Source organism: Dendropsophus ebraccatus, chromosome 3 (genome assembly GCF_027789765.1).
Source record: "Dendropsophus ebraccatus isolate aDenEbr1 chromosome 3, aDenEbr1.pat, whole genome shotgun sequence".
Lineage (NCBI taxonomy): Eukaryota > Metazoa > Chordata > Amphibia > Anura > Hylidae > Dendropsophus > Dendropsophus ebraccatus.
In genome coordinates this window covers 175,379,533-175,407,208 of record NC_091456.1, presented here as the reverse complement: position 1 = coordinate 175,407,208, position 27,676 = coordinate 175,379,533, and the positions used below count along the sequence as shown (strand labels likewise).

At 45.5% G+C, this 27,676-nt stretch overlaps 1 protein-coding gene across 2 annotated transcripts in view; it reads right to left on the bottom strand.

Moving 5' to 3' along the window:
• Positions 1 to 27,377, bottom strand: part of NEDD4L (NEDD4 like E3 ubiquitin protein ligase) — a 248,052-nt gene extending 220,675 nt beyond the window's left edge. For both annotated transcript variants that reach the window (XM_069963179.1, XM_069963180.1), the window contains exon 1: positions 27,125 to 27,377. In XM_069963179.1, coding sequence (XP_069819280.1) covers positions 27,125 to 27,169 — 45 coding nt within the window. In that variant the 5' untranslated portion in view covers positions 27,170 to 27,377. The remainder of the gene's footprint in view (positions 1 to 27,124) is intronic.
• Between the last annotated feature and the right edge of the window lie 299 nt (positions 27,378 to 27,676).

Here is a 27,676-nt window from a genome sequence, read left to right as displayed (position 1 = left end):
ACATAGCCTTAGTCTGAGTCTTAGTCTGGTTCCCGTACAGAGAAGACACAAGCCAGAACGTTCCCTACAGCAGTCACGTTTGGCCCTGACTTATACCAGGTCCCCTGTTAGAGGACAAGTCCAGTGTAGTCTAGTCTACAGACACACATGGGAAGTAAGTACACACTTTTCTTAAAAGCAGCACTTCTACACACTATGCAGTGTTAAACACTCACAGAGAGGACAAGTCAGGGATCATCCCAGGCCACACCGTGAACAAGTCTTAAGGTGCAGGACAGTATCCTGAAGCAAGAGGAACTGATCCGCATAGAGCAAAGTTGCTAGAAGCCTACGTACTCTAAGGGCGGGTTCACACTACGGAATTCTCGTGGATAATGTCCGTGGAATTCCGTCAGCTGTCCGCCCGCACATCTGGGCGCCTTTCCGCCGGCCCCATAGACACCATTCTATGGGCCGGCGTATTCCGCTATACGCTGAAAGAAGTGTCATGTCACTTCTTTTAGCGGATCGCGGAATACGCCGCCCCATAGAATGGTGTCTATGGAGCCGGCGGAAAAGCGCGTGCCCGTGCGGGAGGACAGCTGACAGAATTCCGCGGACATTGTCCGCGAGAATTCCGTAGTGTGAACCCGCCCACACAGCGCGGGTGTAATCAAAGAACTCTGACCACTCTGCTCAACCCAGGTAACGAGGTCTTTACTAAGGAGTCTAATGTGTGCAACTATTCTAATGGGGAATGGTGTATACTTTGTTCCAATATCTTGTGACTGATTTATTAACATGTAGCACTGCCATAGTGAATGTATCTAAGGAAAAAGTCGCAAATATGAAAAAAATTGCGCAGTTATATTCTGCTGATACTGATCAGATGTAGGCCTGCACCTGTTTGTGCAACTTTTTAAAAAGTCGCAAATTATAAATTGGGCGCTTATCCCGGATTATACGAACTTTTGGATGATTACTCAAAACAGGTAGATTTTTTTTAAAAGTCACAACTAAAAAATATTCGCCTGTCGTATACTGGTTCATAAATAGAACTTAGACCAAAAATGGATGAAAAATCCAATTATTCACAAAAAAATAGGCGCAAAACCCTCGATAAATTTCCCACAAAGAGTCAAAACACGATCACAAGTATTCTCTCTACTCTCAACTATTCTACTTCTAAAGTTCCGTCAGAGAACAGTACTACATTGGGTTAGGACTCTCACAACATGCCCCTCTCTACTCCTCTGCACTTAGTCCTGTTACCATAAATAAACTTTTTACTTTAGAAATACTTGACGTGCTGAGAATAAAACTATTACTTAACACTGACAAAGTAATTGCACCTTCCCTGGGTCATCTCCCCTTGCTGTGGGTGGTGGTACCAATAGCCTGGGTGGGTCACAACTCCACTCCGGACCACCGTGATAAGCACCCAAGGAACACCCTCACAGCCCGGCAGGTCACTGACCACAGGGGAAAGGGTAAAGCCAGCCACTCTAAAATTAAAGCAGGTGTTCCTCCATACATGTGTGCCCACCTGGCACTGGCATCACGACAGTACAACATCTGGCTGAGACCAACCACCACAGTAGTGGCGTCACACAGTACCACCTAGCAAGTGACCAGTCGAGCCTCACCGCGGGGCACCACAGTTGTACTTCGTAGAGCTGTTGGTCAACTAGTACATAGCGAAAGGCGCCAATGTAATATCACCTGGAAAGGCTTAGAAAACGTCACTGGAATGCTGACAAAGGTTTTGATTAGTGGATAGGAATAACCATGGGAAGGGATAGCCTGTGGGGCTTATTGAAGTGGTTTGGGCTGAAGATGAGAGCCATGGAAGCCTCAAACCCAGGGATAAGTTATAGGTGGGACTGGGAAGAAGAGAGCTGTTGGCTGCCAAACTGAGGAGGAACTTTGGTTCAGGATAAGGCTGGCTGCCTTAAAGGAGTTATCCAGTGCTACAAAAACATGGCCACTTTTTCCCCTACTGTTGTCTCCAGTTCAGGTGCGGTTTGCAATTAAGCTCCATTTACTTCAATGGAACAGAGTTTCAAAACCCCACCCAATCTGGAGACAACAGTAGGGGGAAAGTGGCCATGTTTTTTAAGCGCTGGATAACCCCTTAAAGTCCTAAAGTGCAGCCTTGTGGTGTAGTAGACAGGAGTTGTTGGAGGAGTTGGCTACCAATGAGCTTTAAGAAGGGTTACGTGGAGAGCAGAAGATGGCTCAAGCCAACTGGGTGGGTGTAGGATATCAATTGTCCTGGAAAAAGTGATATTTTCAGTTCTTATAAACTAGACTATTAAAAGGGGCCATTTTCTGCCTTTGTTTTTTTCTTTTTAAACAGTGTCACATTTTGGAGGACAGTGTGAAGGCGACACTGTCCTGAGGTCTAATGGAATGGAAGGAAGAGCGATTTCTAACGAGTAACGACTAACGATAAACGATCGCAAACGAGATTGTTTATTGTTAACCTGAAATCGTTCACCATATTACACAGAACGATGGTCGTTAGTTACGATCGTTACTACCATAGTTACTACGATCGTTATTGTGATCGTTACTACCATCACTTATGGTGCGTTTACATAGAGAGATTTATCTGACAGATTTTAGAAGCCAAAGCCAGGAACAGACTATGAACAGAGAACAGGTCATAAAGAAAAGATTGAGATATCTCCTCTTTCCGAATCCATTCCTGGCTTTGGCTTCCAAAATCTGTCAGATAAATCTCTCTGTGTAAACGCACCCTTACTCCATCTGATCTCAGCAAAACAATGAACAATGTGCAATTACACTGAACGATTAGTGAACAAATGCGGAACTTGAGCGAATGAATGTGGAATTACAGCGAACGATTAACGATAATTTAAGGTTCAGATCTAAACCAACAATTGACATACGAACGATTTTTCGATAGTTTAAATTCAAACGATAGTGATTTTTTGCATAATAATCGTCCCGTGTAATAGGGCTCTTAGAAGCACTCACCAAACTTGTAGAAAATAGGGGGGAGATTCATCAAACTGGTGTAACATAGGATTGTCTCAGTTGCCCCTACCAACCAGATTCCACCTTTCACTTTTCAAAAAAATCTGTGAGGAATTAAAAGGAGGAATCTGATTGGTTGCTAGGGGCAACTGAGCCAGTTTCACTTTTCACCAGTTTGATAAACCTCCCCCATAGTGTTAAAGTGACTCTGTACCCACAATCTGACCCCCCCAAACCGCTTGTACCTTCAGATAGCTGCTTTTAATCCAAGATCTGTCCTGGAGTCCGTTCGGCAGGGGATGCAGTTATTGTCATAAAAACAACTTTTAATCCGGCAGCGCTGTGTCTAACGGCTGGGGCTTACATTTGTATTTGCATTAGGCTGGCATTACCTGTCTGTCCTTCCTCCTCATCATTAGGAATACTCCAGCCAGATTGCTTCCTATTCCCCACCTGTGGCAGCCCGGCACATGGGCTGAATCGTTAATACACCTGTGCAAAGCTCAAACAGCAGTAAATGTTCCTGGATCATTCCTAATGATGAGGAGGGCGGGGAGGAAGGACATAGAGGGTGTGCCAACCTAATGCATATACAAATGTAAGCCCCGGCCGTTAGACACAGCGCTGTAGGATTAAAAGTTGTTTTTATGACAATAACTGCATCCCCTGTCGAACAGACCCCAGGACAGAACTTGGAGTAAAAGCAGCTATCTGAAGGTACAAGCGGTTTGGGGGGGTCAGATTGTGGGTACAGAGTCACTTTAAACAGACAAGCAGGCAAAGGCGCCCATCAGCTGTCAAAAAGCTGGGTGAGATATAGTAAAACGGCTTATGTACAAGTGTCTGGGAAAAATGTTTTATAGGTCATCACAATTTTTGGTGTTTTCTGCAATTCAGCCATAAATGATTACCAGCTATAAGACGGGTCGGTATTGGGTATAAGGAAGGGATCTGACATCAGGAGGAAACCTGTGTAGTGTCAGACACCATCCAGTATAAAATACGTGACTCCTCCCGCCAGTAAATAATTCATGTGCCAGCAGATAAAACAGGGCATTGTTATAGTTAATGCTCCACGTTCCACGCTGGAAACTTTGCTCCGTGGCAGATGCTCGCAGCTATTTAAAGAACATTAATGGTGTTTGTTCATATTTTCATTCTTTATTTATTTAATGAATTCCACGGCCAAGTAGGACTTGCCAGGAGAGTTTCAGAAGCAGATCCCCTGCCAACATCACAAGTGAAGGCGGCGCAGGGGTCTTAGTGGTTTAGGGTTAATCCTAAAGTCTATCGGTGACCTTTGGGTTTACTGCCGTATCAGACTCTGATTATTATAGGACAAATCTCACAAAAGACAAGGAGAAACATGGCTGGCTGTCTGCTTTAAAGTGAATGTATCATAAGTTTTGCACATGGATAGAATGGCGCCGGGGCGTAGAAGCCAGTGCCGATGTCCTCTTTTTGAACAGCGGCTCGTTTCCTGCATACAGCACCGTTCTATTCCTGGGCATCGGTCGGCCAGTTGGAGGCAAGCCAGTTGACTTTAATGGAGCCGTGTCATAGAGGGGCGGGATTCCTCCCAATGGTGGTGGGAAGGCCCACCTCCAGTGTTTCACCCATGGCCGATGCCCAGTAATAGAATGACATCATATGTGGGAACCGGGCCGCAGAGCATAACCTTAATGTAAACATCAATGGCAACAGGAATTGCCCTTAGGGATAACTATGTTGGTTGATTGGGCAATCTTAATGCAAACAAAGAAACACTGAAAGGTCTCTTACTTTGTATAGTTTAAATATTACTTGCATAGTTTACTTCTTCTACTTTGTGAAGCCAGAAATTCATTCATTAAATCTTTTTTTCCATTAAACACATTTTTAAAGAACTTTCGATGATTCTGCAGTTTCCATTCTGGCCACTAGGCCTACAACAGACTTCCTGTTATGCACAGATTATTTTCCGGCAGTGTCACCTTTCATTGTAATCCTGTGTTTGATTTTAAAATTGACATATGACAGATAATACACCAAAAAAGCCAATGCTCAGAGCTCTGCCTCCCTGTCCCTGTAGAATAATCCCTGCATAGGTCCCATGAAATGCCTAGAAAACTTTCCCTTTAGGAGAATATGATCCAGCCCTGCCTATGGCAATGCAGCTTGCTGTAAAGCATATCTAAATGCTGTTGCAAAAAGCTCAGGCAAGATGGCTGCCTCCATAATAATGTACAGTTTAAAAAAACAAAAAAAATTACATTCAGAAAATAGAAACAGATTACATATCTAATCTTTAAAATAAAAAAATAAAATAAAAAATTGTGATATATTCACTTTAAGATTCATCTGTACAGATTGGCTAAGTAAACAGCACAGGTCTATATATCATCCTGTCACCTGGGCTGTGTGATGTGTCTCAGCATCAGGACACCTGTAGAACCTGTCAGTCAGGAAGGCATCGCCGTAACCTCTGAGAACAAAACTAAAGATTATATGGATATAATAATAAATAAAAAAACTTAACACTTAGGGCCACATGTATCATCCGGCGAACGGTTGATTTTCGCGGAAAGTGCCGATTTGCGTATTTTTTTATTCGCAAATGGCCGATTTGCAAATAAAATATTTGCAAATCGGCACTTTCCGCCGAGTACGCCAGGGGGGCGGAAAGGGGGCGTGTAGTGGGCGGAACGGAGGGCGCGGACTCAGAGTCTGCGCGATTTACCATCCGTTCCGCCCAAATGTACGCCGAAAACCTACTCCAGTCCTCAGCTGGCGTAGGTTTTCGGCGGTGCGCACCCGGAGCGCACGGGATTTATGTAGAGGCAGTCCGCCTCTACATAAATCTCCGTAGCGCCAGAGCTGCGGGGGCATTTATAAGTCCGGCATAAAAAACGCCGGACTTAATAAATGCCCCCCTTAGACTTTGATGGATAACAAAAGGAGAGAAGAAAACAATGAGAAGCTCAGAGGCAGAGGCATAGAAAATAAACCTCCATAACCCTTCCAACCACAAATAATCACACTGGGATTTACACCTTTAGGCTATGTTCACACTACGTATATGTCCGGGCCGCACATTTTTCGCGGCCGGACATATACGTGTAAAACTCCGGCCGGGATTTACGCAAGTTGCGGCCGGCTACGTACGGTCCGAGAACTTACGCCTGTAAGCTACGTACGCAGCGATCTGACAGCGGTCTTTTACTTGGATATCTTCGGCTAGCCCCGGACACCCCACAGAAACTTTTGGATCGGCAAATCAAAGTGTCAAAAAGAAGAAATCACCACTCCGTACGGGACCGCATGTTACGCTACAGGTGTAAGTTACAGCATTTCCGTCCTGAAACAATGGTCTGGTTAATTTTTTACGGCGCCGCGTACGATCCGGGCGTAAGTTCTTACGTAGTGTGAACTGTGCAGCCGTAGATCGTATACTTTCCATTGTACGCAAACTACGTAAATCTCCGGGCGCTTATTCACGGAGCGCGCTACGGCCGGAAACTTACGTAGTATGAACCTAGCCTAAAACACCAACAAACTGAGTCCCCATCAAGAATCCCTTTATTCAAATCTGCAAAGGCCCAGTCTCTTCCTCACTTTCAGGCAGTTCGGTTCCTCTGTGGAAGTGTCTGACCGCTAAAAAAGTTATTGCTAAGTTTATGCTATTTTTTTAGGTCTTCCCTGGAGACATGGAATAAGAGAGGGGCCTAAAACATGTATCATGTTAAAATTATGAAATGTATGGGGGGGGGGGGGGGGGGGGGGGTGAGGGAGGCTTTATACCAGTTGATGGATTCTAAAGTACCAGGAAGATCTAAGGAAAATTAAATCATGTTTAAGAGTTGTTTTTTTTTTTTTTTTTTTTTTAAATAGAATTACATTTTTCTTTTTTTTTTGACATTGTAAACTCTTGCAGTTATCATTCTTGCCACCAACACTAAAAAACTGTTCCAATTTTCAAGAGAAAACTTTAGCCGTCTCCTTATCAAATACAGGATTACGCTAGGTGATGCTAGTATATAGATGGCACAGGATCTCAGTATTTAAGTGAAGATCGCACCTCATCACTCCACAGGTCACAAATCATGTCTAGAAAAATCTCCTATAGAAGACAATGTGACTTCTCTAAGCTATTATTTTCAAGCTAAAGGAGAAGTCCAGCTGTTTTGAAAAACCGGCAGAGGAGAATTTGATAAGTACAAACTTACCTCTCCCCCTGTCCGCGATGAGCGGCGGACACGGCCTGGAGACCACTGCTGGAAAGCATTTTTCCCCAAGTTGTGTTTACGTCCCGGCTGATGGAGTGGTTGCTCAGCCAATCAGTGACTGAAGTGGCGTCCCACCCCAGTCACTGACTGGCTGAGAAGTCAGTGCATCAGCCAGGTTGTGACGTGTCAGTGCCGGGTCCCGTTGATCACTGCAGGCACGGGGAGAGGCAGGTCTGCACTTAATTAAATTCCCCGCAACAGCTGGCAGATTTTCAAAATGGCGGACCTCTCCTTTAAAGAAAATTTGGCATCAAAATACAACCTACAGTTTAATTTAAGTGTTTTTGTTAAACATATTTATACATTTTTTGCAATGTTTTCCCTAATTTAATTTTTATTTTATTTTATGTCTACATTATAAAATAATCCTGAAATCTTGCAGTTTCCAATCTCCCCACTAGGTCTACAACTAAGCTGAGACTTCCTGTTCTGTGTGTGATGATAAGGAAGAGTCTGCTGTAAAGCGATCTGTACACGATTACAGCGACAGGTGATGCCAGTAATAGACAACAGCAGCAACCTGTGGAATGTCCTCTGCAAAGGTCACAGATCATGCCCAGATACCTCTCCCATTTATTTCAATACAATTGATATACATAAATGTATAAATACAATAACATAGAAACATGACATAGAAACAGATTGGGGAAAAAGGGTTCTTGAATCTAGTTCTCATCAGTGGAAAAAGAATCAAACGTTCCCTTTAAGTGACCCCTTTTAGTTATACCACAGTAATTTATCAGGTATCTATAACATAAGCAGATAATATTGATCCCTGTCCTGAATGCAGAGCACGAGGCCTGTGAGGTCTCATATCTCGGATATCGATTGCATCCTGGCTGCCTCCAGCGCCCTAGAAGTCGGGAGTAAGAAAGGAAATCTTTGTTCTTCAATGCCTCTTTTTTCCACAGCACAAGGCCAAAATAAACTTATAGCAGAAGGAAAACAAACCCACATTAATACACAGCAAGATAGTGGCACATGGGACCTGGATCAGCTGCGGCAAAGGCAGAATACAGGCTGCCATAGAAAACATACTGCATTCTGCTTCTGTCTCCTTCAGCAGGAGTGAAATCCATGAAAAATCTGTAGCAAATTCCACAAAAAAAAAAAAACCACCAATATGGTTAATATTATAACTGATGAAATACATAATAAACACCTGTCTCTGTCTACGTAACCCTGTCAGAAGGAATCTTCACCTTTAGCATTTCCAGAACTGCGCAGTTATCCTAAAACTCGCTCTACAGCTTTGAGTCAATTAACCTCTTTACCCTTAAAGGTCAAAAACATCAAAATATCCATTACACTTGCATGAGGCATAAAAGTTCAAGGGATCAAGGTTACCGAGACATGAACCTCTAATACAAGAGAGAAGACTAGGGAAATAGCATGGAGTTAAAGATGCTGCACCATGGACTCTCATGATATCAAATCTATCATTCTGCTGCATTATAACCCAACACTCCTGCCTATATAAGAATATAACTACTATAATACTGCTCCCTATATACAAGAATATAACTACTATAATACTGCTCCTACATACAAGAATATAACTACTATAATACTGCTCCTATATACAAGAATATAACTACTATAATACTGCTCCCTATATACAAGAATATAACTACTATAATACTGCTCCTATATACAAGAATATAACTACTATAATACTGCTCCCTATATACAAGAATATAACAACTATAATACTGCTCCCTATATACAAGAATATAACTACTATAATACTGCTCCTATATACAAGAATATAACTACTATAATACTGCTCCTATATACAAGAATATAACTACTATAATACTGCTCCTATATACAAGAATATAACTACTATAATGCGGTTCAGGGAAGAAACAGAGTGCTGCACATCACACCTATGGCTGATACTAGTGCCCCTAGGCTAAATAAAAAACACATCAGAATTTTGTGTATGAATTGATCAAGCCATACTGCCCCATGTACCTCGTGCCGGTATCTGATACACATGGGTCCCTACACTAAGTCCACACCGTGCCAGTCAGTGGCCACCAACCCCGCAGGCGTGCACAGTCAGGGAACGGGGGCCATGGGACGGGGGCCTGGATAATACCATATCCATACTTGTGTCATTTGGGGGCAGCCTTCTCTGCCGGTGGTGCTGGCTGGGTTTTGGTGGGGCTTTTTGGGTCTGGTCCTGTGACATTGGGGTTGCAGGGCCGTTCCATGGCCTCCCTTCCCTGCACATGCACGCTTTGCGGGGTTCGCGGTCGCTGACCGACACGGTGTGGAGTTAGCGTAGGGACCCGTGTGGACCAGAGGACCTGGGCGGTGGTACACGGGGCAATATGGCTTGATCAATTCATATACAGACACTCTGGTGTTGATTTTTAATATAGGCCTAGCGGCATTAGTATCAGCCATAGATGGGATGTGCAGCGGTTCCATTCTCTCCAGTTCGTATAACTACTATAATACTGCTCCTATATACAAGAATATAACTACTATAATACTGCTCCTATATACAAGAATATAACTACTATAATACTGCTCCTATATACAAGAATATAACTACTATAATGTGAAATGGAGAGAAGCGTACAGCTGCACCTCACACCTATGGCTGATACTAAAGGCGCTAAGCTACTTTAAAAACAAACACCAGGAATTTAGTATACAATTTGATCAAACCAATACGCCCCGTGTACCCCGTGCAGGTATCCTGGTTCACACGGGTCCCTACGCTAACTCCGCACCGTGTCAGTCAGTGACTGCCTCCCCCGCAAAGCGTGCACGTGCAGGGAAGGGAGGCCATGAAATGGCCCTGCAACCCCAATGTCACAGGACCAAACCCAAAATGCCCCATACAAGCCCTGCGGGCACCACCGGCGGAGAACAAGTATGACACAAGTATGAATATGGTATTATGGTATATGGTACCATATTCATACTTGTGTCATTTGGGGGCAGAGTTCTCCGCTGGCGGCGCCTGCGGGGGAGGCAGTCACTGACTGACACGGTGCGGAGTTAGCGTAGGGACCCGTGTGAACCAGGATACCTGCACGTGGTACACGGGCAGTATGGTTTGATCAAATTGTATACCAAATTCCTGGTGTTTGTTTTTAAAGTAGCTTAGTGGCTTTAGTATCAGCCATAGGTGTGAGGTGCAGCTGCACTATTTTCTCCATTTCACATTTTATAACTACTATGTTACTGCTCCCTATATACAAGGATATAACTACTATAATACTGCTCCTATATACAAGAATATAACTACTATAATACTGCTCCAATATACAAGAATATAGCTACTATAATACTGCCCCCTATATACAAGAATATAGCTACTATAATACTGCCCCCTATATACAAGAATATAACTACTATAATACTGCTCCTATATACAAGAATATACCTACTATAATACTGCTCCTATACAGAAGAATATACCTACTATAATACTGCTCCTATACACAAGAATATAACTACTATAATACTGCTCCTATATACAAGTATATAACTACTATAATCCTGCTCCTATATACAAGAATATAGCTACTATAATACTGTCCCCTATATACAAGAATATAACTACTATAATACTGCCTCCTATATACAAGAATATAACTACTATAATACTGCTTCTGTATACAAGAGTATAACTACTATAATACTCCCCCTATATACTAGAATATACCCACTATAATACTGCCCCCTATATACAAGAATATAACTACTATAATCCTGCTCCTATATACAAGAATATAACTACTATAATGTTAGCAATTGCTTTTGCCTATGAATTTTCTATCCTATCTGTATACAGCACCAGTTGAAGCAGACTGGTCTAGTAGATTCCTGTGAGTGATTCCCGCTAATGAATTCCAGCAATTTCCCTGCCAGCTCTGTAAGAGATGCTGGTACCTGAATTACCTAGAAAAACACCAAAACAATACTGCAGGTATCGTAGCGCTGGGTAATTTTCCTACAACTGTTTCTCAGACCCAGTAAAACAGGTGAAGCCTGATGGTGATGAGGATGATGATGGTGACAATAACCATGGGACATGAGGACTAAAGAAGAAATGCAGGTTTTATTCATAGACACACGACAAGGTCTCTACCAGCAGATTTTCTTCTTCTTCACATTGTGTAGCCGCCCTTCTGCATGCGATGACATCAGCGCAAGGGCCTGGGAACTCATAGGTTTTGCTTTATGTTATTGTTTTATTCTAATTTTTTTAATGTTTTAATGTCACGTTTTTCAATATAAAAACGGATGCATTTGAGTGCATCCGTTTTTACATTGACTTCCATTATAATAAAAAACGAATCAAAACGCATCAGTTTTTTTAACACACACAAAAGTAAGGTCAGCTACGTTTTTGTGTACGTTAAAAAAAAACGGATGCGTTTTGATAATTTTTTTTGGAAGTTAATGAAAAACAGATCAAAACAGATGCACACAACTGTACCCGTTTTTTCCATCAGTTTTTCCCTTTTTTTTTTGTTGTGAAAACGGAAGGAAAAAAAACGGATTGCAAAAACGTAGTGTGGACCCAGCCAGGGGTCTTTTATCTAGATGGAGGTTGGAAAGAGCATATAGATGTCCCTATGATCTGCTGATTGTTTTAGACCACATCAATCACACACCGATCGCCAGTCGAAAGGATAGGTAATCTATGCAAAATCCTGGAAAGACTTTTTTAAAGGGGTATTCCACTTAAAGCAACTCTGTACTCACAATCTGACCCCCCCAAAACCATTTGTACCTTCAGATAGCTGCTTTTAATCCAAGATCTGTCCTTGGCAGGGGATGCAGTTATTGTCCTAAAAACAACTTTTAATCCGGCAGCGCTGTGTCTAACGGCCGGGGCTTACATTTGTATATGCATTAGGCTGGCACACCCTCTCTGTCCTTCCTCCCCACCCTCCTCATTATTAGGAATGCTCCAGGCAGATTGCTTCCTATTCCCCACCTGTGTGTATAATGAACATGGGCTGGATCGTTAATACACCTGTGCAAAGCTGAAACAGCAGTAAATGTTCCTGGAGTATTCCTAATGATGAGGAGGGTGGGGAGGAAGGACAGAGAGGTTGTGCCAGCCTAATGGATATACAAACGTAAGCCCGGCCGTTAGACACAGCGCTGCCGGATTAAAAGTTGTTTTTATGACAATAACTGCATCACCTGACGAACGGACCCCAGGACAGATCTTGGATTAAAAGCAGCTATCTGAAGGTACAAGTGGTTTGGGGGGGGGGGGGACAGATTGTGGGTACAGAGTCGCTTTAAGGGTACAAACCCACACACCGTATACACAGCAGATACGCAACAAATACGCAGCAGATTTGTTGGTACAGATTTGATGCTGTGTTCAGTTATTTAGATCTAATATGCTGCGTATTTGCTGCGTATCGCAGAAGTAAATACGCTGCGTATACGGTGTGTGGGTTTATACCCTAAACATAACTTTTGATATGTTATTGTCCATGGTGAGACAGACAATTCCTTCCGTACACATTATCTATTTAGTCTCCTTCCCCCAGTTGTCAGCTGCTGCTTTCTGCTGAAAACACAAAAATCTGTGTGAGCTTTTCTCTCTGTCCCCCTCCTCTTCCCACTTCCCTTCTGAGACGGCTGATGTCACAAGTCCCTGACTGGCTGTATCTACAACATTGTAGCTTCTTTGTAATGCTGGGAGGATTAATCACATTGAGTTCTTTAGCAACTTGACCTCAGAATAACCCTCCCAGCATTACAAAGAAGCTACAAATTTGCAGATAAAGCCAATCAGGGACCTGTGACATCAGAGGGGAAAGGAGGGAGAGACAGAGAGAAAAGTTCACACAGTTTTTTATGTCTTTAGCAGAAAGCAGCAGCTGAGAACTGGGGGAAGGAGACTGAATAGATAATAAGTATGGAAGGAATTTTTAGTCTTACCATGGGCAGCAACATATCAAAAGTTATGTTTGAATGGAAAACCCCTTTAAAAAAGGAGACACGCATCATAATTAAAAAAAATAAATAAATAAAAAACAAACACAACACACCTATACAAGTAGTATCTACAACTTATAATCTCAATTATTATAATGATTTAGTAAAAGGGATAAGGTGAAAGAACAAGCAGCACACAGAACGTGTCTTACACAACGTATGTCATCATAAGACATTGTGATCTGTGGTGCAACATGTAAATAACCACTATACAGCCATAGACTGTGCACACTGGAGGTGCGGAGATTAGATTGTGAGAACAACCTCTGTGCAGCAACATGGTATGTGCAGGCACTATATAAGTGATCAGGACTAAATAACTGGATCGGATAGAGAAAAAAAAAAACTGACGTTTTAACTATTTCCGATAACAACCAGCAGCATTATGAATACAGCTCTGGAAGGTGGTACAATATGTGAGCCAGTCTCTGTAAAGGATGTATGTACACAGTGACCCCACCAGCAGAATAATGACTGCAGCTCTGGAGTATAATACAGGATGTAACTCAGGATCAGTACAGGATAAGTAATGTAATGTATGTACACAGTGACCCCACCAGCAGAATAGTGAGTGCAGCTCTGGAGTAGACTGGAGGATAGGCGGGTGTGGTCACTCTCAGTGTGTGTAGGTGTGTCCGTCTGTGCTCCTGAGCTCCAGAGAGAGAGGCTGATTTTCCACCTGCCTTTCCCAGGAGTGTGGCAGGCTTCTGGGGAGAGGCTTTCAGCATGGATCCCCGGGAATCCAAGGCCTCCATCTCCCGAACCAGGCCGGCGGGGGGTGGAGAGGAAAAGCTACCGGCCAGCGCTCCAGCCTGTGGACTGAGGAGATCTGGAAGGGTCCGCAGCAATGTGGCCCCTGGCCCCCAGGCAATGGCTTCCAGTGATGGAGGAAAGAAATCTGCAGCTAAGAAAACTCCAGCAGTGTCCAGGAGTCAGCCGGTGGAGATGTGGGGTGAGCGAGGCCCCAAGGAGTCTGCCAGCACATACTGCTTCCGCATCACCGCTAAGTTTGCGGAATAAGAACAGCTTGGGAAAGAACTGAAGGCAGCAAGAGAAGATCTGCGCTTTCTGAGGTACCAGGCGAATACAGCTCCCAAGAGGAAGAAGCCCGAGTTCTCTCCCAGGATCAAGTCCCTGAGTGCCCAGGTAAAGGGGATAGAGGAGAGGAGGGCGGCCATCCTAGAAGGGAGCGACCTGTTCAGGGAGAAATTGCGCAATGAGGATCGCTTTGCCACTATGAAATCCCCTAGCAGCAGAGCGGATGATGGGGGTGATGCTGCAGGAGATGGGGAGAGTAGTAGTGGAGAGGAGGAAGAAATGGAGGCTGAGGAGGCTGTAAAAGCTGAGGACTTGGTGGAGTGTAAGGAGGAGGACTGTGTGATGAATGAGGACCCCTCTGATGTCACCCAAAGTACCCCCCAAAGCATGCAGGAGAGCTACAGCATTATGGCAGCGCAGGTGGCTCTGCCAGACACTGATGAGGATGATGATGATGATGATGATGATGGTCTGTCAGATGGAGGACTACTACAGGCCATAGTCAGGCAGGAGTCCCCCCTGAGGATGGAGGCCTTCACCTTTGGAGAAGATCTCGGTGAGGATGTTCCGGTAAAAAGAAAAGCCGCAAAAAAGCAAGAGAGTGTGAGTCTTGTGTTCACTCCATTCCAGCAGTCCGGGGCGGCTGAGAAGTCAGTCCGGGCGGCTGGTGACTCCTCTACACTGCCAGTCCCCATTTCTGATGTGGAATGGGGCCAGCAAGGAGGAGAGAGAGATGGCAAAATGGCGGAGAAAGCCGCTCCTGCTTGTGTCAGTAGTGGGGGCGGCCATAGTAAAGAAGGGGCGGACAGGAAGGTTCAGGACCTCTCGGGAGTCTTGGGTGCTGCAGGACGCTCCTTTGTGGGGGGTGCCCGGGCATCAGAGACTGGTGCGGAAAGTTCCAGTATGTCACATCTACCTGGACTGACAGCGGTTCCGGTTGCCGTGTCTCCTGCTGTGGGCTCTGTGGGATCGCAGCGGGAAGGCGCATCTTGTGGGAACGTAATAAGCAACTCTCCCAGGTCAAGAACATTGGAGCCTATAATGGGTTTCAGCGGGAGAGTTTGTAGTGATGCGGGGCCATGTGCGTCACCTGTCATGGCATCCGCAGCTAAAGAAACTGTTGGGACTGAGACACAAAAAACAGTGCTAAAACCTGCCACACTGATCCATAAAGCCAGCCCAGCTACTGAGTGTATGGAGGTGACGGATGGGGGGAGTAGTAGTAGTAGCATGAATGTTGTGCAGACTGGGGGAGGGAGTGGTGTTATTGATGGGAGTAGTAGTGGTGTGCATAATGGGGATGTGAGTGGTTTGAATGCTAGGAGTGGTGAAGTTAACCCTTCAGGTGCCACTGGAGAGGTGGCAATTCTCAGGGCAGATATTGCTGGGGTATATTCTGGTAATGCGGTTACTAGTCAGTCAGGGCCGGGTCCGGCTGCCGTCAGGAGTTACGCTAATGTTGCGGCAGCCGGAGGTCCAGGGAGATCTTCACTTCCACCCCCTGGGGAGGGTCACTTGCAACGACGCCTTCTGGAGGCACTTAGGAAAGGAGATAGAACGCTCCAGGTAGAGGGGAGGGAGGTCGACTTGTCCTTCTACATAGAAAGACATGGACTTGGAGCCTTCCGAGAGAACAATGGGGAAGTGGTCTGGTCGCTTCCAACACCCGGGCAGGAGGTGGGCCGTAGGAACGTGGCCCGTCTGGTATGGAGAGGCAGTGATGCGTGCCCACAGAGAGGAAAGGTGGTGGAGCTTCTCTTCCAGATGAGGTTCAAGGCCAGTGACATCTTTGCCTTGATCCACCCCTACGGCTCCTCTGAGTTCGACATCAGCTTTGTAAGACCAGAGGGGCTTGAACTTTTCTGGTCTAATTATGAGCTGGTGAAGGACGAGCCCGGATGGCGAGATTTCGTTGTTAAAGCGATATCTCGCCAGAGCATGGTAAAGAAAGTGACCGTCTTGACACGTAACGAATCACTTTCTTGTTATGACATCATGACTTGGTTGGGCAGGTACGGGGAAGTGACGGACGTTCCCCGGAAGAACTTAGATCAGCATGGCATCTGGTCTGGGGCCTGGACGTTCTCAGTCCGTCTAAAACGTTCAGGCAATACTGTTGCGCACATACCATCAGCCGCTTTCCTTGGTCGCGACAGAATCCAGGTCTTTTACCAGGGGCAACCGAAGCTGTGCCACAGGTGCGGTGATCCCACCCACTTTAGCGCAAACTGCTCTAAGCAGATGTGCGCACTGTGCGGTGCGGAGGGTCATCTTGCTGCATCCTGTGGCCGGATTAGGTGCCACCTGTGTGGTGACCTTGGTCACCCATTTAGTAGGTGTCCCCGTTCTTTCTCTTATGCTGCAGCCACCCGAGCTGGGGAGAGCCCTGAGGTTGCCTCAGCGGGGGAGGGGACCAGCAGAGGAGAGGGAGCACCAGAGCCAAGGAAGAGAACTGACAAGGAAAAGCGTAAGAGCCCCACTCAGCTTAGGCGAGAGAAAATGCGCAGAGGGAGCAAGGACCTTGGAAGTTCCAAGATGGTCGGGGTAGTCCAGGGTCCTGCTCCTGGCGTTGGCTCAGATGGTCAGGCTGAGGCTTTGGGGGGCGCTGAACTAGATGAAGAGATGGGGAGACTGCGCAAAGAGGAAAGCGAGGCTATAGCCATCTCCTCAGGTTCTTCCCAGTATGAAAGTCTGGATGAGGATGGAGGGAGATGGCAAGAGGAAAAACCTAAGCGCAGCAGAAGGAAGAATGTTAAGAAGATGCCTAAAAAATCTAAGGCGACTTCTTCGTCTTCCCAAAAAATTATTAAAGGCCAGATGTCAAAGGAAGCTCCGACTGACCCCCCTCTGATCGGTCTATCTAACAGATATCAGTCCCTCAGTGAAGGAACCTCTCCATTTATAGAGGGGGAGGTTGAGGGACTGGTGTCTAGGGCAGAGGAACCTCCAGGAGGTGCCGAGCCTGCTCCCCCAGAGGTACTTTCCTCAGGGGGTCAGGTGGCCTCAGGTGGTGGAAGTGAAGATCAAGAGATGGATATGTCCACCTCTCTAAAACGGTCTAAGGAACCATCTAAGGGGTCTTCCTCTGATGTTGAAGGGGGTGGAAAGAAAAAGGGAAAGAAAACAAGTAAGTAGGGGTTTAAGGCCGTCCAACTCAATCACCCATGATGGCGGCACTCACCCCATTGACGCTGGCATCCATTAACTGTGCCAGCATTAAGTCGGATACAGCTAGATTTGCAGCCTTTGATTTTCTCGGTCGTATTAACGCCGACATTTTGTTTTTGCAGGAGACCAGGTTGACAGATCTAGCCTCTCTAATAAAAGCCAAGAGAGAGTGGAGGCATGGGCCTTCACACTGGTCTCTTGCGGCTGAGCCGTATAGTGGGGTGGCGGTCCTTTTTACCGCTCCTGTAGAATGTAGACGGGTTATCGAGTTGGAAATGGGGAGGTGCCTGATCTTGGATGTCCTCATGAAGGGGCAAGAGCTCCGGCTCATTAACATCTATGCCCCACAGACTAAGTGGGACCGTAAAAGCCTTTTTATGAGGATTAAGCCCTTTCTTTTTACGAGTCGGCAGGTGGTCTTTGGTGGAGACTTCAACACTATCACGAGGTCTCAGGACAGGAGAGGCGCCAAAGACAAGCTGGCTTATGATAGCATGGCCCTGATTAGTATAGTTAGGGAAGCTCGCCTAGAGGATGCCCACATCCGGACACCCTCGGGCCACGCGGGTTTCACCTATCATCGAGGTAGCTGCAGGTCTAGATTAGACAGGTTTTATTTAAAGGAGGAAGCCGTCTCTTCCGCAGTGTCCGTGGTTGAGGTGGAGTTCTCCGACCACTGTCTAATTTTGTTTTCCCTGAATGTTTCAGAGACCCCCCGGATGGGTAGAGGCTACTGGAGGCTGAATTCGTCCCTCCTGGAAGAAGCAGAGGTAAGACAGTCCTTTGAGGATTTTCTTCAGAGTCAGGTACCTCTACTGGGCCTATGTAGTAGTAAGTCAGAGTGGTGGGAGATATTCAAGAAGCGGGTTGCGAGGTTCTTCCGCCAGCTCTCGAGCCTCAGATCCCTGAATAGGTATCGTGTGTATCAGGGCCTGAGGAGGAAACTCGAGCATCTCGTCTCGACTGGAGGTAGTAGAGAGGAGATCTCCAGAGTGAAAGCCTTGCTCATGAGGTGTCAGTATGATAGGCACGCATCTTTAGTTTTTGAGAGGGATTTCGGGAGGTACCGCTCGCCCGACCCCTACAGAAACTGTAAGATGTCAGTGAGTAGTAAGATTGTGACTGGACTGGTTGATAGTACGGGATCTCTAAACCGGTCCAGATCAGGGATCCTGGAGGTCGTCAGATCCTTTTACTCACACCTCTTGGGGAGGAAGGATCTAGATCGAGATGTGATGTCGGGTTTCCTGGCTGAAACCGTTCCTGAGCCAGGGGTAGACCCCTCTCTTGATGTTTTGGCAGAAGAGATCAGGGAAGAGGAAGTTAGACTGGCGATTGAAGGGCTTGCCCTCAAGAAGTCGCCAGGTCCAGATGGCTTAACATCTGAGTGGTATAAGACCTTCAGGGACCTCTTGGTTCCCCTCTTGACCGAGGTCTTCAATGAGTGTCTTTCCTCGGACGCTCTGCCAAGGTCAATGAGGAGGTCAGCCCTGATTCTTCTGTCAAAGGGTAAAGATTCGAGCCGCATTGAGAATTGGAGGCCCATAGCTCTTCTCAATGTGGACAGGAAGATTCTGGCCAAGATACTGTTTAATCGGCTGGTGAAGTTTGCACCCCGGCTCCTTTCGGAGGCTCAGCACTGCTCTGTTCCAGGCCGAAGCACCTTAAGTGCTGTCCTTAGTGTCAGGGAGGCAGTGGAGCGGAGTAGTGCGGGTCTTTGGAAGGGGTACTTGCTGTCCTTGGATCAGGCCAAGGCATTTGATCGGGTGAACCACGAGTACCTCTGGTCTGTCCTTCTGAGATATGGCCTACCAGATACTTTTGTCAATTGGCTTAAGATCTTGTATGCAGGGGCAGAGAGTTTCCCGCTGGTGAACGGTTGGTCTGGCCGCTCTTTTGAGGTTGGGTCTGGTGTTCGCCAGGGCTGTCCTTTGAGCCCACTGTTGTATGTGTTCGCGATCGACCCTTTCCTTAGGAGGGTTGGTTGTGGACCATTGGCAGGGGTCGGGATGAGCCTGGAGGAGCCAGAAGCCACCCTGAGAGTGGTAGCATACGCTGATGATGTCACTATCTTTGTGTCCTCGAGAGAGGAGGTCGATGTGGTGATGTCGGAGGTGGACCGCTACTCAGAGGCATCTGGGTCCAGCATCAACCCAGATAAGTGTGAAAGTCTCTGGCTGGGAGGGGGAGATCCCGAGTTTGATCTCCCGGACACCCTTCCAGAGCCCCAAGACTCGGCAAAAATCCTAGGCATTACATTCGGCCAGGGTGATTACCCCACTAAAAACTGGGATGGTAGGCTCCAGAATGCCGCTCGGAAGGTGGACCAGTGGAAGGGTTGGTCCTTAACCTTAAGGGAAAGGGTACACCTGATCAAATCGTACCTGCTCCCTTTGTTCATCTACCTGGGCAGTGTGTGTATCTTGCCAGAGGCTTCCTATACTAGGATCTACAGCCTGTTCTTCCAGCTGTTATGGGGGAATAGGCTGAACCTGGTCAAGAGAGAGGTTACGTACCGCACGAGGAGACTAGGGGGTTTGTCTATGGTGAACCCTGTGGTGTTCTTAGTGAACACCTTCTTGAAAGCTAACATCGCAAACCTCTGGAAAGAGAGGGCTCCTCCGTGGGTACTCTCCTGCAGGGAATGGTTTCGGCCTTTCTTCCAGGAATGGGAGACCGGAGGGCGAGTGAAGGACCTTCGTACACCCCATGGATATCTTCCGGCTTACGCTACACCGACTCTGAAGATGGTACGTCGGTGGGGTCTGGGAATGTGGGAGATCAGGACTCAGTCGAGGAAATTCCTTGACCAAAGGGTTCTGTTGACCCATTTCCAGAAGCCCCTGGCGCTCAGGGACTGCCCAGGCCAGGATCTAGAGGTTGGGCTTAGTCTTTTAAACTCGAAACGGATCCCTCAGAAGTTTTGGGATTTGGCCTGGCGCTGTTTCCAGGGGAAGCTATATGTGAGGGACAACTTGAAGTGCAGGAGCTCCGATGATCGGGGGTGTCCCCGTGAGGAGTGTGGTAATACGCTAGAGAGTATGGATCATTTCCTGCTTCAATGTCCCTTCAATATAGGGGTTTACACCAGGGTGGGCGCCTCCATAGGTTGGAGTCAGTTACTCAGCCTCACCTATCCGGAGTGGGCTTATGGGGCATTCAGGAACCTGGGTGGCCGAGATCGCTGCACGTTATTTCTAGTCAGCTTAGTGGTTAGGTACCACACGTGGAACGCACGGTGTCTAGTATCTACACAGCGTAGAGTCCTCTCCGAGGTGGAGGTCTGTAGGAACATCACTGGTGACCTTGGGAAGATCAGGTCTTTGGGGTATGGCAGGCTGGGTACCAGTAGGGCTTCTCTCCTGTGGAGAGGTTTTTCTTTTGCTGTGCCCTAGGTACTGAGCCCACTGGGTGAGGTGCCATAATTATGGTTAGGGAGAGAGCAGGTAGGGACAGCAGTAGGGAAAGCGTGTAGGGTCAGTTTAAACTTAGGGTTAGAGATAGGGGGAGAGTAGGGTAAGATAGTAAGGGATAGTTTATAAATTTCTGGTACCCGGTCTGCCATCCTCCGATCCCGGTGGAGGGCTGGTGCATGCCACTTTAGATTTTTGTTTTGTTTTTCTGGTCAGCAGTAGGTATAAAGGGCTTACAGGCTACCGAATTTGGGCCTTATTATAATTGTGTATAATATTGTTCTGTTATGTTATTATGGTGTGCTATGTTTATGTTAATATATGTTTTGTGATAAGTGTAGGCAGGGTTATGGCTGAATAAGCCATGTGAGCTTTATGGACATAATAGTCATTGTATATATTGTATATATGAGGGGATACAGAATAGGTTGGGAGGGGGGATATGGGGGGCGGGGTCTGTGGGAAGGTGTGGGCTGAATGGAGCTGACACCAAAAATGGACTGAACTTTGACTCCATGAACTGAGCTCACACTGGGGTCTAGGGGAAGGTGGAGGGGCACGTGGGTAATAGATAGAATTGTTGTGTGTTTTCTTTCGCTGTTACTGGTTTAGGTACCTTTTTAGTTTTTCAGGGCAGCCGGGCCCGAGTGTTGTACTGGAATAACCAGTTAGTTAGTTAGTATTTTATTCTTATACTGATATATGTTATAAGCTTTCTTTTGGTTACGCCTGGATGGCTTTCATTTTCAGTTCATGTATAGTTATTGTTTGTAGTATCAGGTGGTCGTGTGTTGGTCTAGAGGTGGTTGTATGTGTGTGTTTATGTTTTGTTTATTTACTATAACCCAGGTTTGGGAGTTTTTTTTTAGCCAGGGTGGCTTCTCTTTAGTTATGATTACAGCCGAGGATGGCTTTGTAGTTTAAGTTTTATGGCTTATTTTGCCTGGATTGATAACATTTTTATTTATTTATTTTATTTTATTTATTTATTTATTTTTGTTAAGTAGGAATGCTGGGCTGGCTTGGTGGCAAAAGGTTAAAGATTTCATTTTGCTTTATACTATTATAATGGTTTATCATTATTATTTGTTATTTATGTAATTTACTGTTATGTTTAAGTTATGGCCAGATACGCCTTGTTTGTTAATTTTTCTATTTTTCTAATAAAAGAATTACAGGATGTAACTCAGGATCAATACAGAATAGTTAAGTATTTACATAGTGATTCAAGCTACATAGATTAATCCTGTATCTAAACCATAAAGGCGGTCAGAGGTAAATCGGGGAAGAGTCGCACGCTACTTTATATACACCGTATACAATATTCACCCTCCCATCACAGACGGGTCAGAGGTCACCACTAGATTTTTCATCCACAGGTCCTAAAATAATAAGGTGGGTCTGGTGGCCAATTCAACTTATTATGCCTGAAAGATGTCGCTCCAAAGTGTAAAATAATAAAGTCAGCTCTACTATTCCTGTAGTGCGATGTAGCTGGCGCCACGCCAAAACATCAGTGAGAAAATATGACAAGCGTGTTACTTTCGTAGTAATCTCAGGGACAATCCCTACTGAACAACATTTCCTCTTTCCAGAGTCTCTGCAGCCAGCGGTTCATGCAGGAAGCGAACAGTGATGTAGCAGAGCCGAGTGCGCGCACGCACTTCCAGAAGGAATTCTCCAGCGTTTAGCCCTGGATAACAGGCATTAGAGGGGAGGGATTCATTCCTGAGCTTTATTCCCCCTGAATTCAGCCTTGTCTTGCTGCAGAATGCCTGCACTCCTCACCCTGCCAGCCAGTGCCTGGTCTGCAGAGAAGACACACAGGAGACAGCTCATCACTCCTCTTAGCACACATCACATTATTGATTTCCTGCCCCAGACCTCATCCAGCTGACACGTTATAAAGTATTTAAAAACCCTGCAAAGGCCGCATCTAATCCCCCAGGTCATCCAGCCTGGTTATAGTGGGAGAACTACAACTCCCAGCAAGTCATTAAGGGTCATTTTTACTTTTTTAATGGGGGCAATATTATGGCAGGGTTATCTTGAGGTTACAAAACTACAACTCCCATCATGCCATGACAGCCGTAGGCTGTCATGGCATGATGGTTGTTGTAGTTTTGCAACCTCTGGAGGTCCCCAAATACCATATACTGATAGTTGGAGGTAGTCTTCTTCTCTATTACTTAGGATGGCTGTCAAGGCATGATGGGAGTTGTAGTTTTGCAACCTATGGAGGTTGACAAATACCATATACCAGGGATGGGGAACCTTTTGCCCTCCAGCTGTTGCAAAACTGCAATCCCCATCATGCCTGGACAGACAAAGCTTCACTTTGGCTGTCCAGGCATGATGGGAATTGTAGTTTTGCAATAGCCGGAGGGCCAAAGGTTCCCCATCCCTGCCATATACTGATAGTTGGAGCTGGTCTTCTTTATTACTTAAGATGGCTGTCTGGGCATGATGGGAGTTGTAGTTTTTCAAAAGCTGGAGAGACAGGAGTTGGACACTCTTTTAGAGAAGACCCCTTTAAATTTTCAATATACCCTAATACAGTGTTCCCTAACCTTTGACTCTCTAGCTGTGGCATAACTACAACTCCCATCATAAGGAGTCACCCCTGTCTCTCTGCTCTGAGTATTAGAGAAGAACCTGTAATTGTGGATATACCCTAATAGTGTTTTCCATCCTGTGACTCTCCAGCAACTACAACTCCCATCATGGCATGCCCTTATCTCTATGCTCTAAAAATGGGGTATATCAACATTTGAGGGGGTTCTATTTATTAGTCAATTACTTAGAGCTGAGAGCCAAAGGCTGTCAGGGCATGATGGGAGTTGTAGTTGCTGGAGAGTCACAGGATGGAAAACACTATTAGGGTATATCGACAATTAGGGGTCTTTTCTATTACTCAGAGCAGAGAGACAAGGATGGCACTGCATGATGGGAGTTGTAGTTTTGCAACAGCTGGAGGATCACTATATTAGGGTATATCGACAATTGTGGGGGGTGGGAATCTTCTCTAATACTCAGAGAAGAAACCCAAAGGCTGTCAGGACATGATAGGAGTTGTAGTTCTGCAACAGCTGGGTGGCCATAGGTTGGGAGTGCTTTGGGGTATAATGACAAGAGTTAAAGGTCAGGGAATGCCCTGTTAGGGTATATCAACAATTGGGGGGTCCTCGCCATTACTCAGAGCAGAGACCTAAAGGCTGCTAGGGCATGATGGGAGTTGTTGTTTTAAAACAGCTGAAAAGCTACACGTTAGGGAACACTATATTAAGGGATATGAACAATTGGGAAGGATCCTTTCTAATAGAGCAGAGAGCTACTGTACAGAGAGGGCTTCACTTTATAACTTAGCGTAACCATGGTCACCTATCAGATGATATGTGAACCTGTCAGCATCCTCCTGCCATAGCAACCGATCGCCATAGGCTTCAGCAGCAAGAACGACCAAGAACCATGACAAATTTAGATCTGTAAGCATTACTAAGAGGTAAATGACACTAATTTTATAATATATATATATATATATATATATATATATATATATATATATATATATATATACACATCCAACAGGCCACTTGTGACTGTTAGGTCTACTGTATTCAGAGATATATTATATATTATATACAGGACACTAACGCCTAGACGACGGCGGTCTACTGAGCCCCACGGCTACGCCAAAGGCACACTGCACTATATGTCACAATATTCCTTACTTATGGCCTTCTGACATACAGACGAAGCATAATGTGAACAGCCCCTGGCTATAGTGTTACCAGTGTGAATACCAGCGTCCATATATTATCGTCTGGGTACGTCTACTATCCAGACGCAATATTTCAACATCAGGAACATCAGGGGCAGGAAGAACTGTCATATTCCCAACAACATGCAAGGACAGGTTGGTTGTTTAGGAGTGTAAGAGTAGACGTGACGAAGGGAATGTAGGCCTGTATGCCACCTAGTTCTGATCCATAGGGGTAGCAGTGGAGATGAGGAACATGGCACTTACTAGGAATGTCCCATCTTCTTATATTCATGTGTTTGATAGACTTGAAGAAGTCTGGTGGTGTAGAGGTTAACACTATCCTGGCTGTGCTGGTCTCCTCAATCTATGCTGTCTGGTAAATCCTACAGATTAAGCCTCCATAGCATCCCCTGACCTCCGGGCTGCACGCTATGTGATCCTATTCTCCAGGAGCTGCTATGAAGAAGAGCATGGATTACAGCTACAGCACCTAATACACACATGTATGTCTACACACCCAGCCCAATGGGGAGGGGGCCACACCGACACTCCCCAGCCTCTAATATATCATCAGGTGCTCAGGATTTACCACATCTCTATGCCGCAAGGATATCTTCTAACCCTACAATGCATCTCTTATACTGTTCCATATGGACACTTCCAGTTATATCTCATCCTGGGAAAGCTGGGTGAGGAATATGCTCCCAATATAACATTATTGCATAGAAATATAGAACGTCTCTTGGATGAAGTTGATGGACATGTGTCTTCTTTCAATCAAAGGGTAGGTTCACACTGAGGAATTCTCAAGGAATTGTAGAGGAAAGTTTTTTGCTTGAAACTCCTCCCCTGTTCAGCTCTGGCAAAATAGGAGCGGAATTAAAGCAGAATTTCAAGCCCCATTGGCTGCTATAGGATTCCTCTAGCGGAATCCGCCCAAAAGAAATGACATGTCAATTCTTCGGGTGGAAAGCAGATCCACGGCGGAAATTTCATCACAGAAATTCCTCAGTGTGAAAGAAGAAGCGAAAAGCCCATTAAAGCCAATGTACATTCACAATGTTGATTTTTTTATGGGTGGAATTACTGGAGGTTTCCGCATGCATTTTGATGCAGAATCCGCTGGAAATTCAGCGAGAAATACCCAGTGTGAACCTACCCTTACTATGTAACTACTTAGCGCCCCCATTGGATCATTCATCTTTATTGGGTAGTGACTGCCTAACTAACCAGAGTTCCCCAGGATACCCATCACTGCCTGATCAAGATGGTTACATTCAGGGTTTTCGAAGAGCTGGGTGACAACCTCTATAGAGTGACGAATGAGTCTATTGATATGAGATTTTAGATAGACAGACTTAGAAGGAAGGGTGCGAATCCTCTCGCTCCATGTTCACACACACAGTATTTGGATCAAAAAGGAGCATAACAAACCCAGAAAAACTCCTAGGAAATAAATTATCGCCCTTTTCTGTGTTTTTCATTAACTCTTGCTTTGGGCTTAAAATACATGTGAACACTGCCCATAATGTACATAGCTACTTCTCCCCCTTCAAGAATCTTGGATAGAAGTAGTTTGATGGTTGAACAACCACTGAATAAACAATCATCCAATCCTAATGCTGATACAGCCATACCCATATAGCCCATAGGTGACCAGGCACACAGGGGGTAAGGTGACAGAGCTTTAATTTAACGCCCATAGAATCAACTACTGGCTATATCTATCTATACACACACCTGATGGCATCCAGACCATGGTCATCTGACATCATCTATTCCAAATTTTTACCCAAAGATCAATCATTTTGGTTGAAACTTTACACAGTAGCTGGTAATATTAGAGATCCAATGGGTGAAGTGTTATATATATATATATATATATATATATATATATATATATATATATATATATAAAGCTTGAGGTCTTCCAGACCATGGTGATCGGTCATCACCTGTTCCAAAATTCAACCCAAGGAACAGTCATTTTGGTTGAAACTTAAGACCACGCATCCCCTTTAAGCTGGTAATATTAGAGATCCAATGGGTGAAAGGGCTCTGTGTATATATATATATATATATATATATATATATATATATATATATATATATATATATATATATATATATACACACACACACACACACACACACACACACACACATACACATATACACCTGGATATACAGGGAGCAGAGAATGCAGAGTGACCATTCATTCACTGATACATCCCAGATCATTTCAGAGAAACTTCCTGTAATGCAGTTAGAAGAAGCTCAGAGACAAGAGCCAGACCTGGCACAGGTGCCCCCCTATCCCTGGCACAGGTGCCCCCCTGGCATCTCCTATCCCTGGCTGTATACCCACCACAGCAGCTGGACAAGGTCCTCACATCCTCCACAGGGACATGCTACAATAAAACCCAAAGTGTCAACCACATCAGGCACCATGGACTTGCAACCTGACCCAAGCAGCTAGAGATAAAGCAGAGACTTGCACTTACTTCATCTTCTGAAAGTCCAAAGATGGGCTCCACCACAGTCGCCATGGAGGTCCAAGAGGAAGAGGGGGGGTTACCAGCCCTAGATCATAGGAATGCAATAGATGGGATCCAATGAGGAAGGTGTAAAGAGATAGGAAGGGTCTGTGTAACAATAGCACAGGTAAGTCCTGCAGGAAGCTAAACTCTAGATCCTCAGAAGAAGCAATAATCCATGCAGAAGATTTGGAGGGAGGGTTGTTGTTGTTGTTGTTCTTCTTCTTCTCCTCCACCACCACAACCCTCAATGGAGGACGCCCCAAAACTGTGAGTCCCTGGGAGCTCTCCCTGCTTCAACTCTCACACAAACCCACAGCCTCATGGAAGGAGGAGTGACTAGCAAGTCCTTCCTGCCCTACACCCGGCTTATTGCAGTCTGTAGCAAGCAAGGGGCCAGCCCCCAACCCATAGAGGCGTGGAGAGGAAGCAGGGCACCCAATGATCAGGGTCATCCTCCAGCTGCCAGGTTCGGTTGTGCTGCACTTTTTTTTTTATATAGCTTCATTATCCACAACT